This window comes from Lampetra fluviatilis, chromosome 10 (assembly GCF_964198595.1).
Source record: "Lampetra fluviatilis chromosome 10, kcLamFluv1.1, whole genome shotgun sequence".
Taxonomy (NCBI): domain Eukaryota; kingdom Metazoa; phylum Chordata; class Hyperoartia; order Petromyzontiformes; family Petromyzontidae; genus Lampetra; species Lampetra fluviatilis.
The window spans coordinates 3122438-3134710 of record NC_136284.1 but is presented as its reverse complement, the minus strand read 5'-3'; the positions used below and the strand labels follow the sequence as shown (position 1 = coordinate 3134710).

The 12273-nt window shown below is 55.4% G+C and overlaps 1 protein-coding gene across 6 annotated transcripts in view; it reads left to right on the top strand.

The window, feature by feature from the left end:
• The window catches only part of LOC144934427 (histone deacetylase 4-like), a 115973-nt gene that overhangs the window by 67187 nt on the left and 36513 nt on the right, over window positions 1-12273 (top strand). For all 6 annotated transcript variants that reach the window (XR_013637161.1, XM_078860169.1, XM_078860171.1 and 3 more), the window contains 5 exons: window positions 329-472; window positions 5162-5342; window positions 7168-7301; window positions 8589-8706; window positions 9952-10001. Coding sequence is in view for 5 of the 6 variants with exons in the window: in XM_078860169.1 (XP_078716295.1) it covers window positions 329-472; window positions 5162-5342; window positions 7168-7301; window positions 8589-8706; window positions 9952-10001 (627 nt within the window). In the remaining variant the exon portion in view is untranslated. The remainder of the gene's footprint in view (window positions 1-328; window positions 473-5161; window positions 5343-7167; window positions 7302-8588; window positions 8707-9951; window positions 10002-12273) is intronic.

Sequence of the window (12273 nt, the reverse complement as noted above, 5' to 3'; positions counted from 1 at the left end):
CATTATATATACGGAGTGGTAGCTCTTGAAATCTCTCATTTACTTGATACAGCTGTCGTGGCTGTGACGGTTCGCACCTGAAGACAGAAGCTTGTGTTGCCTCCGAAACGTCGTGATTTTTACTTCATTTAACTTTTATTAATTTTAATGTTTTACCTACGTGACTTTACCGAAAAAACCTAAGAATATGAATCCTTGCAGTCACGAATGCTTCAAATCTAGAATTTGTACACGTGTTTGCGTGTGTGGGTGTATACCCGTGTGTGTGTGTGGCTCGCGTGCTCTGCTCGCGCTCGTGGCTCACGCCGACCGGCCGCCACATTTCCAGATGACGGAGGAGGAGCTGGCGTGTGCGGGCGGTGGCGGCGACCCTGAGAGGGGTGTGCGGATCAAGCAGGAGCTGCCCGACGGAGAAGGGGATGCAGAGGGGGTGGTGGAGGGCGGCGGCGACCCAGCGGTCAGGCACAGCCAGGTAGCTCCCCCCCACCCCCCCCCCCGCAGTCCTCGCGCGCGGCCACTGGGTGTGTCAGCGGCACATCCCTCTAATGCAGAAACCACAATAATAATATTGCCAACAATGCCCTCGGGTGGCTCTTACTGCCCTCCCGTTCCAATCAATGCCTTTACAGCTCTGTAGGCAGGGAATGGTGCGTGAGCACACGTCGCTGAGTTCATGTGGTCTCCTTGTCGGGAAGGTTGCTGCTACTCTCGTGCCTGGCTTCACGTGAGAGCAAACCGGCGAGAGCCCAGATGTACACCCCACCACTTACACCCCACCACGTACATCCTACGACGTACACCCCACCACTTACACCCCACGACGTACACCCCACCACGTACACCCCACCACGTACACCCCACGACGTACACCCCACCATATACACCCCACGACGTACACCCCACCACGTACACCCCACCACGTACACCCCACGACGTACACCCCACCACGTACACCCCACCACGTACACCCCACGACGTACACCCCACCACGTACACCCCACGACGTACACCCCACCACGTACACCCCACCACGTACACCCCACCACGTACACCCCACGACGTACACCCCACCACGTACACCCCACGACGTACACCCCACCACGTACACCCCACGACGTACACCCCACCACGTACACCCCACCACGTACACCCCACCACTTACACCCCACGACGTACACCCCACGACGTACACCCCACGACGTACACCCCACCACGTACACCCCACCACGTACACCCCACCACGTACATCCCACCACGTACACCCCACGACGTACACCCAACGGAGATGGGATGGAGCTGCCACCTTCTGGCCACCTCGCAGCCTAAGCCAACCACAACCGGAGTTCCCGGGCAGTCTCCTGTCCGAGTACACAGCAGGTTGTTTTGTTACGTAGATTTGACAAAGTGGTGCCTGTGGGAGAGAGGAGTACAGCAAGTCGGTTACTCTTGAATCCAGTAGCTTTTCAAATACAGAGAATGAGGAGTGCACACGTCAAGAATTACCGTGTATTTTAGGCTGTAAGACATGGAGTAATGTTCAACACCGTAACAGAGAGTCGTCATTATGAAGCCCATGAAGCTAGGGCAGCTGCACCGACAATGCGGGCGGACAGCAGCAAACCATTGCAAGGGTACCACACAGGCCAGCTCTGTTGGCGTGTTTATCGCGAGCGCAACCTCGTGATGCTGCGCAGCCACCGTGCCCGCGTGCGTGCGCAGGAGAGACATTCCTCGCGTGGTGCTGTGAGGGGGACGCGCTGGCCCGGACGGTGACACGCGTTATTATTATTCTTATTTATGTGTCGCTGCTCGGGACGTCGTGGTGATACAAACCTGCGCTGCTTCACCACTGCCAACACGGCGTCTGAACACCCACGGGTAAAAGGTGCAGCCCTGCAAGTGCTTGCTTACGGTACTGCTGGCGGGAAGACCTCTGTTAGATGCCCCTCTTAAGAGAGGGTGTTTTTTTAGCCTTCACTTCAGCACTTTTCCAGACGCCTCAGGAGAGGAGACGCTATTGTACGAGAGTTGCCGTGATCAATCGCCAGGCCATCGATGGCCTGGGCTGGCGCACGGCTTAAGCCACCCTTTTGCACGGGCAGCAGTTGAAGCAGTGGCGGCACTTGCCGATGTTTGTGTGGCCTGTTCCGTGTTAGCTCCTAATTAGTGGTTTCAGTCAGCGATCGGCTTATCTCCTTTCCCAGGGGCTAATGCCCAATAAGCCTCCAGAGCCCTTCCTACACTAATAGTGCTTTTCCTAGCATCCCACCTCTCTTATTTTCAATCCAAACATCGTCGCCACTGCTTGTTTTAAGTTCGGCGAAGCAATCTCCCTATCTCTCAAAGAGAAACCCCAACTTAATCCTCTAATCTGAAGTCAAGCGTTTTAAAATGTAGTTCTAATCTAGACGCACCCGAAACGTTTTTGGGCAGGCGGGCGGGCGGGCGCCGTTATCTTTGACGCGAGGTCCATTTCCCATGTCTGGGCCCGCGCAAGGGCCGGTCACGGACGGGGCCGAAGGATCGGCCCGGCAAACACAACGGCGGCATTAATAACCCTTCACTTTCTCTTATCGAGCGGCGGGGCAGGTTTCAAATTTCCGAATTCTTTTCTCCCCGCAAGCAAGCAAAAAAAAACGACAAAAATTGGAGCGAAAGAGAAATTGCGCACGATGTCGTTTCCGCTTTCCATAAAACCGCGGGGCTAGTTACGGGTTTTCTCCTTTTTTGGCATAAATTGATGACCGTGCGCGGGGAGGGCACAAGAGCGGCACTGTTCTCGGGGCCATACCGGGACTGGCGGGGCTTGCCGGGCCAGGGCCGCCGCCTCCGTCTTGACAAACTAATGGGGGGGCCCTACACGAGCCGCTGGCAGGGCCCGCTCACCGGCCCCTCTTCCGCCGCGCAATTATGTCAGCGGGCGGCGGTAATTGGGCGTGCGGTGCCCTTGCGAGGGCCCTCGGCCCCGCACCGGAATGACCCCGTGTGGCCGACGGCGCGCACGTAGCCGCGAAATCGCTTGGGCCTCCACGCCCACACGCCGCTCCCCTGCCCCCCACCTTCGTCAGAGGGGTATGTCTTTAATTAGGGTCCGATCCCCCGCCCCCCCCCCCTACTGAGGAGGATGATGCGTCCATCCCTGCCGGCAGGAGCAGCTTAGCCCGAGTAATGGGCTGATCGTGGCAGGGGGTGGTGTGGGACTGAAACGGTGTTTATGCAGCAGCTGGAAATAGCGCCTGCCACTGTCGTCATCTTGAAAACTAATTAAAGGAAAATGTTTTGTTTTGTGAGCGCGTCCCTTAAGCGCGGCGATCAGATATCGGGAGACGTGGCGTTGCGTTGGTGTGGGGTCGTTGGTGCTTTTTTGCGTCAGCCGGGCTTTACGACCGGTGCCGTTGCTCGTGCGCACCCCGGCGGAGAGAGGTCACAGTGGCCTTTGTGAAGCAATTAATTCGTCCCTTTCACGCAGGGGGGCCGGCTTCTGGCATTCTTCCGCGAGAGCCGCTTGCCACTGCAAGCAGTGACATTTTGAGTCGCCTCGTCAAAAGGGCACAGCACGCTCCCTGATCAGTCGAACGATGGGGTGATGTTCATCTCCATCTAAGCCAGTGGTGGAAATTCCTTGTTGTCGTGGTGGAGAACAGTCTCACCCACAGGGCGACTTCCGTTGACCTCCTTAAAAGTGGTTAGTAGTTGTATCTGCTGCGGAGAGGTGGCGTTGCGAGACGCTCAGTTGACCGCCGACTATCATTTCAAGAGACACTCAGACAAACCGACAAACACAAGGATGCATGCCGACTTGTGCGTGCGCACACAAGCACACACGAAGAAAGACCAAGATCTCCCTTATTGTCTTTAACAGACTGTTGGGGCAAATGCGATCACCATTAAGGCCGGTACAGCACATGAGGGCGTGGTGTGGTCTTAGCACCATGCTCAGCAGTCTCCGTAGTCCTGATGTTTACTCTCCGCCCCAGAATCTCAATTCAGGCTCATTTCCACCTCAGGAAGGCCCAGGACCAGGTCAGATAATCGCCACTGATATTGGCCGTGAGCAGGGACAGGACTCGGGTCGCCAGGTTTGTTGCGCGGTGCGCTAAACATTTAACCACCTGATGAGATGAAGAGCACTCAGGATAGATTGTGATGCCACTGGTCAGAGTAGCCAATCGCTGAGCGGTCACGGCGGCAGTGGCGACAGTGGTAGTGGAGCCGATTGCTCCGGTCAGCGTCTCCCGACATCCCTGCCCCAGTGGCGGGGTGACAAGGGGTCACGCCACCACCGCCCACCCCGCTCCTCCTGCCAGTGCCACTCTGCCGCAGCAGATATCGAGTTCCTCGGATCCAATCGCCGCTGATTGAGCTGATCAAAGCGCCGTGCTGCCCGTAAGTGGAGAAGCGCCACGTTTTTTTTTTCTCCCCGGGCAGAGACGGGAACTGTATCGAGCGTGGCGCATGCAGCGGGGGCGTTGCGAGACGGCCCAGCGCCCGCACTGTAACTCCCGGGCCACATGCCTGGACCTGTCACGCGAGGTTTTATGCCAGAAATGGCCTGCTTTATTGGAGCACGTTTTTTTGTTTTGTTTTTCAAACGAAAAACATGTTGCTTTCATAAATTGTCTTCATTGTCTTATTCAAATGCTCTCCTCGCTGCGGCTTACACCAAGCAAAGCGGCCAGATAGCCGCTCTGCGTCTCCTGCACGTTAATTGTTGCGTTTAGCCACGGGAATGTTCCTGCAACCCCGGGACCGCTGGCTGCCGTGGCCTCGCAGCCTTAACAACAACCTTCCCTTTGCCGGTGCTGAAACGACTCGGCTTTAATGGAACGCTGCTCCCCCTGCTCTGCCCAGGAGACCCCCCCCCCCCCCCCCCCCGCAATCTCGGCCAGGGGGTCTGCCTCTTCTCCGAGCAAGAGCCACCCCCGCACGACCCAATTGGCCCTTGCCATTCGCACGAGGAACCTGCCTCCTCTCAGATCGTGGACCCCACCGGACGGGTCCGGGGCCACCCGCAAACCGGGGTCGAGAACCGCCCTCCCCGGGGGGCGCCGGGCGCTACCGCTAGCGCCGTTCCCCCCCCCCCCCCCCCCCTGGTGACCGCTCGTGCTGCCCGTGTGCCCCCCTCTCCCTCCCTCCCCCCCCTCTCCCACCGTGTGCCCAGGGTCACCTGCTGGAGCAGCAGAGAATTCAGCAGCTGCACCTGTACCAGGCGCAGCTGGCGGCGTCGGGGGTAGCGGCAGGGCTGACGGCGCACCGCCCGCTCATCCGCACACGCTCCTCGCCCGCGTACACCAGTCTAGCGCCGGCGCCCGAGCCCCCGCGCCCGCTCCGCTTCACCACAGGTGTGCGGCACGGTGGTGGCGGCGGCGGTGCTGCAGTGCCATCGCACGCACACGTTCATGCCCGACCTGTGCGTGCCTTTGGGATTGCTGCTGGAGGAGGCCCTCATCCAGCAGCGGATTGATATAAGGGATGCACGTCAATGAGTGCCTCTTGTAAAACAACCGTTCCCACACTGTTTCTGTACATTTTCTGTCGACGCACGATACGTTCCCTACCCTCGCGTAGAGACCCTCGCCTCCCTGCCCCTGTTCAAGCCCAGCTATTGTAACTTGCTTTTGTAAATTAAATTACTGAAAGAACCAATTACCGAAAGAACCAAGAATAAGTCTACATTATAAACTGCCAGTACACTCAGTTTAATAACCATTGCTACAGTCTACATTATAAACTGCCAGTACACTCACTCCGATTAAGAACCAGACTACAGTCTACATTAGTGGTTTGTATTTTATTATTATTTTATTTTTATTACCTTTATTTTTTTATTATTTTTCTATCTACGTGACTTTAACACGTAGGCTTTCGCGACCAATATTGTTCATAATCAACGATTTTTGGGTTTAGATCGCGTTATTTATAAATGTGTCGTAACCCTCCACCACCCGACACGGCCAATCAGTAAAAAAAGTGTCACGTTGACAAAAGACAAATAGTTCACTGCTTTAGCCCACCGGTGTGTTGAAGCGTGAAACCACAACATTTACAATTTGAGTACGACGTTTCGCTGGTAATTGCATCCAGCATCATCAGGCAATTCGCCAGAATGGTGAGGCTCTGCTGTGTCTCCCGTTCTTATATAGAGCAGCAGCAGGGTGACGTCATCATTAACTCATTAACTCATCAGGTGCAAAGATTTGAGGGGGGGGGTTATTGTAATTATATACTTGATTAGTAATAAGGCTATTGTTACGATGCGAGTTGTAGATTAGTAATCATTTGGAATGTGTTCTATTGTGATTATGCTACATTAATAATCAGTTAGTGCTTGTTTCCCTTATAAGGAATTGTAATGCATCTTATTTAATAATACGCTTCCAGGCCGCACTAAGCCTGTAGCTGTCTGAGCGATTAAAGTTATTTCTGTTTCTCTCAATCTCAATGGATTCTCTAATTAGTCTTTGCCAGTAGTAACTAGTTTTACACAACACTTCAACGTTGTCAAAATCAATTGAGTGTCCCTGTTGACAAGCATGTTCTGCCACTGCCGACAGTTGTGTTTGCGATAGTTTAATATTTCTCTGGTGTTCTTTTAGTCTTACACTAACGTTACGCCCTGTCTGTCCAATATAGCATCTGCCACATACACAATTAATCCGATATACACCTTCTGTTGATAATTTAGGTAATTCGTCTTTAGTGCACGTTACTAATTGTTGAATTTTGTGTACTGTACCAAATCTTACTGTAATGTTTTGCTTTTGCAAAACACGGGCTAATTTGTCAGTTACTCCTGAGATAAATGGTATTTTTATTGTTTTAATAATCTGATCGCTTTCAGCAGTGTTGCTTTGCGATCGTGATTTGGCATTTAGTGCTCTGTTAATTTGAGCATTATTGTAGCCATTCTGTCTTAGTGCTTCTTTAACATGTTTAATCTCTCTCACTAGACTTTCATCATCTGACACTGTTTTAGCCCGATGTATGAGCGTCTTGATTAGAGAGGATTTCTGAGCTGGGTGATGATGCGTGACTTTACCGAAAGAACCAAAGAATGTGAATTTGCTTTTGTACGTCGCCCTGAGATGCGGGCGCGTCTCGACGCTGTGTTGACCCGCGTCGCGCTGTCCTGTGCCGTGCTGCCCGCCCCCCCGGTCACGCATGCAGGCCTGGCGTATGACACGCAGATGCAGAAGCACCAGTGCAGCTGCGGAGATAACACGTTCCACCCGGAGCACGCCGGGCGCATCCAGAGCATCTGGTCGCGCCTGCAGGAGACGGGGCTCGCCACACAGTGCGAGGTGAGTGTCTTTGACATCGGCCGTGTTCCGTCCACCGCTGGATGGAAGGCCCTCCGCTAAGGCCGCCTCTGCCATCTTTCGCGGTCCTGTGATCTCAGTGATCTGTCACCTGCCAACGAGTTTCGTTTGTTGTCCTTCTCCCATACCTCCGATTAGCATGGATGGCTATGTATGGTGCAAAAGAAGTTCAGTACCTTGCTCCGTCCCCACGGTGTACGTATTCTCAGGCGTGTTCGCTCCTCTGGCCTGCCACTCGTGAAACTCGTCCACTGGGGATTGATGCTTCAAGCGAAACGTTCTGCCCAAGCCCGTTGGCTTGTCTTTTGAGCCATTATGATGTTGCAGACTAGCTTATGTGAGTGTTAGGCAATATTATTCATGAATGTTATTTGGGAGCGGTCGTAAAGTGTGTTTAGCGCATTGCCCTACAAACCCGGCGACCCGAGTTTGATTCTCGCTCGTATATTTGTACTAGTCCCGGGCCTCCCCTAGGTCAACTGCACCTTCAATAAGCACATGGTGCGTTGTATTGACATCAACAGTGGGGGAGACAGATACATCTCGGGGTGGTGCAGGCCTCGCCAAACGCTTTGCGTGCCACGCAGACCTTGACATCCCTTAGCCATGCAGCCTGTTAACACCGTTAACGCTGTGCCGGCATACCCACGCACCTGTGTGTGTGCGCGCTTGTGCGAGTGTGTGCGCTTGTCCTGCGCACGTGTGTTCCCACGCTCGAGGTAAACGCGTTACCACAAACCACTCGTATCGCTCGCTCCGTGCGGCGCCTTTCATTTGTGGAAGCGCGAGGTCGTTTGGGGCAAAGGTGAACGCGGCGTCGCGTTTCTGGGTTTTCGCCCACGACCGTCGGCCTAATTTGTCAAAATCTCGTTCAGTGGCGGCACCTTGCGTAAGAGTGTGCAATGCACGTGTGTGCTTGTGCACTAGTTCATACACGTGTGTGTGTTTGTGACATCTGAACTGTGGGGAGCGGCAGTGTAGCGGTTAGCGCGCTGCGCTACAAACCCGGCGACCTGAGTTCGATTCCGCTCACGGCCAACACCAGTGATGATTATCTGAATGGGTCATGGGCTCCCCAAGGTTGACTCAGCCTCAAATGAGGACCTGGTGTGGTGTGTAAACATCACCACTCGGGCGTGGTGTTGGCCACCCATCTCCTCGTGTGCCGTGCCGGCCTTCAAAGGTGCTGCTCACTAACGACACTTGCACCAACAGTCTGTTAAGGCTACACGGGGGGGGGGGGATCTTTGTCTTTTGCCTTTGCCGTAGCGCGTACGGCCACGGAAAGCCACGCTGGAGGAGATCCAGTCGGTGCACTCCGAGCGCTACACTCTGCTCTACGGCGCCAGCTCGCTCAGCCAGCACCGTCTCGACAAGAAGCTGCTCGGTACTGCCATGCGTGGGCCGATCCCCCGCCCATCCCAACTGTGCCGTGTGCCCCCGGTGTATCTCTACCGCCCCCCCTCCTCCTCCTCCCTGCACGCAACTCACCCCAGCGCGCCCCCCTCCCCCCGCTGTGCATCTTGAGCCCCCCCCACTACCCACCCCCACCTCTCCAGCAGTAGCCAATTTTGTGGCGCTCTCCTGCCTCGCTTCCCTCGCTGCCGCCCCTCCCCCGCCGCTGCTGCTTTCTCGGACTCCTTCCGCTCTGTTGTCGCTGCCCGCTCGTGACCAACGCCGCTGCCGGCAGGCACGCGCGGCCCGGCCTAATTTGGCTTCTTTGTCACCTGTGGTCAAAACAAATAAAGAAAAAAAAACAAGTCAATCCCCGAATCTCGGATTTTAAAGAAGCCCAACGCTAGCCAGCGCCTGAGTGGATTATATTGCGGACGCGTAATTGAGTGTCAAAATATGCGTTGCAGCTGCCGTCACGAAAAGCCTGTTTTTCATCTCTTCATCATTTATGAGGAGCTCCTCCCTAGAGGGCCTCCACCCTCCGCAGGCCCACAGGCCGTGCGTCTCCCATTCTACATGACCGGTCGGTCACAGCGCCGGCGCTCCCCCATCGATCCCGTCCTGCACTGCCCCGCCCCGCTCCCTCCCTCCCCCGCCCGCGTGGCCGCATCCCCCCACGTTAACGCAACGCGGCAACGCCCAAACCACCATTCTGGTGTTCAGCTTGGCCTCCCTCCTTCAAGCCCCTCCCGCCATGCTGTTGGCTTGGGGACGGCCGCTGCCGCTCGTGGTCGCACGAGTCGCTCATTGTTTGGGGGGAGAGAGCTCCTCCGCAAGAATCCTTCTCCCCCCCCGCTCTCCGTTCCCCCTCTCTCTGCCCGCTTGGTCCCAGCTTGGCTTTTACTATCGGCGGTGTTTTTGTTTCGGTCTGCAAACTTAAAAAAACACAAATAAACGAAACGCAATACTAAAATAAACGACACGACCGCTTCCCATCAAAATGGCCTCCTATGTTCTCTCGGCGATGCGGCTTTTGTGGTTTTCGTTTTTTTGGCAGCTCCCTTCAGAGAAACGTTCTTTGTGAACGCCGGTTTAGCGGCAGGCCGAGGCGTGCGCCGCCAACAGAGCCGCGGCTGCGGCGACGCTGACCCGCGCGATAAACCAAATTACGGTTTCGTTGAAACGGCTCGTCCGTCCGTCTCTGTACCCCCCCCCCCCCCGCCTATCCCCACCCCAGGGCCGTCATCTCAGAAGACCTTGGTGATGCTGCCGTGCGGAGGCCTCGGGGTGAGTTTGTCATTCCTGCCAAAGAGCCTGAGCGAGAGCCTGCGCTGCTAGGCTCAAGGGTCCTTCAGGGGAACCTGACCACGTGATTGGCAAAGCAATTGGACCTGCCACTCACCCGTCCATGCCTAGTCCTGATGGGTTAAATGCATGCTCCCGGGTTTCTCCGAGAGAGATCAAACACGGTATTTCGTGCTTCCTAGCTTATTGCAAAAACAGCGACGGAGCGGAGTGTGGGAACGACTCAGCTAGCAGCCCCGGCTTGGGAGCTCTTCCCAGTTGGATTCAAATTCTTCTGAATCCTGCAGACAATCCCGAATTCCACTCTTCATCACCCAGGCTGCTCCGTCTTTCCGGTTCGCGTTCACGTCATGGCGGCCCTATGATTGGCGTATATAATGGTACCAGCCTCTTTGACCTCGACACGGCTAATGATGAATATACAAAGTGGGTGCGACACGTTGGGAGAGGATTTGGCTTCGCCTTGTGTGCGTCCATGTGTGCTTGGGTGCGTGCATGTGTGCGTGGGGTACGTGCGTGCATGCACGTACGGGTGCGTGCGTGCGTGGGTGCACGGGTGCGCGCGTGGGTGTGCGCGTGCGTACTAAATTTGTTAAACATTTGCGGAACGTGCGCTGCAGGGTTTGGAATGGGGGGGGCGCCCTGCGACTCGGCGTGCGCTCTCCGACCGTGGATTTGTCTCATTACGCGTGGAAACCCAAGTAGCCGCTCTATTCGGGGACTTGAAATCCACTTAGGTTAGACATTGCTAAATGAGTGCACCTTGGCCAAGCCCCAGAGGAAGCTGTAAGTGCGTGCGGAATGAACTCACCGTTGGGGGCTTGCGAGCTGGCGAGTTCACCCGCACTGTGCGTGCCACACCTGCGCGAACCCTCAGCTCGCTCACCGCCCGCTCACCCCCCTCTCCCACCCCCATCCACTCTCACCCCTCACCGCTCACCCCGCAGCGGGAGAGGAGTGCGTGTGCATGCCTCCCGCGGGACCACGGGCTTCCAAATGCAGGAACCAGAGCCTCTCGCGCCGCACTTGGCCTTGTTGTTGTTGTCGTTTGAGCGGGGATCTTAAACACGATCGAGCGAGCGAGGAGCCAGGCGTGCGGGCGGGAACGGGCGAGGAGACGTTTTTAATCTGGAAACTTACGCTATAAATAAACTCGTTCGTAATCGTTATGCACGAGGCTGCCTCAAACCGTTGAGCGCGAATTGAACGCCCCCCCGTGCAGGTGAAAATTGAATGTGGATGTAGCGAAGCTGAAAGCTGCGAGGAGCAAAATCCAATTGAATAAAATAATAACGTTTTTATCTCATTCCCCTGATGGGTCGGCTTTAAATGGCCGGAGCCAATGTAAACACGCGGAGGTTCTGCAGCCTATTTGTTAATTTACTCAGTAATAGGAGGAATCGTGCAAACCGCCGCTGCCGTTTCACTCGATCTGGCACATGCGTCTTTACTAAACTCAGCTATTTTTATTTTACCAGGTAAGGCCCACCGAGCTATGCAGTTCTTTGTCAGACGCGACCTGGCCCACATGAAAGCTCAACGAAGCAGCCAAATACCCTAAATGCGTCGTTTGTTCGTTCCTCAATCCGCTTGTCCTGGTGAGGGTCCCGGCGGCAGCGTGTTGAGTCGGGCAGTCCAGATCTCCCTTTGCCTGGTGTGTCCTGGGCCAGCCCTGGGGCCTTCGCTCAGTGGGACATGCCCGGCAGAGTTCCAGGGGGAGTCTAGTGGGGGACATCCTTACCAGGTGCCCAAACCACCTCAGCTAGCTCCTCTCATTCCAGAAGAGCAGCGACTCGAATCTGAGGCTCTTCCCGGATTGCCAAGCTGCTCACCCGATCACGGAGAGTGAGCCCGGCAACCCTGCGGAGAAACCTCATTTCGGCCCCTTGTACCCGCGATCTCATGCTTTCCGTCGTTACCCAAAGCTCATGACCATAGGTGAGGGTGGGAATGTCGATCGACCTGTAAACCAAGAGCTTTGTTCGAGAACTCAGCTTCCGCTTGACTACCACAGAACGGTACAGCGCCCACATCACTGCGGACACCGCACCGATCTGCCAGCCGATCCCAAGGTACTTAAACTCCTCCACCAAGGGCAGCTGTTCCCCCCTCTCCTGGAGAGCACACTCGACCGTCTCCCGGGAGTGAAGCATGCATGTTGATTGTAAATGTCGAAGGGGAAACTGGAGGACCCAGAGAAAAATCCACATGATCACCGGGAGAGAAACGTGCAAACTCCAAATATACAGCAGGC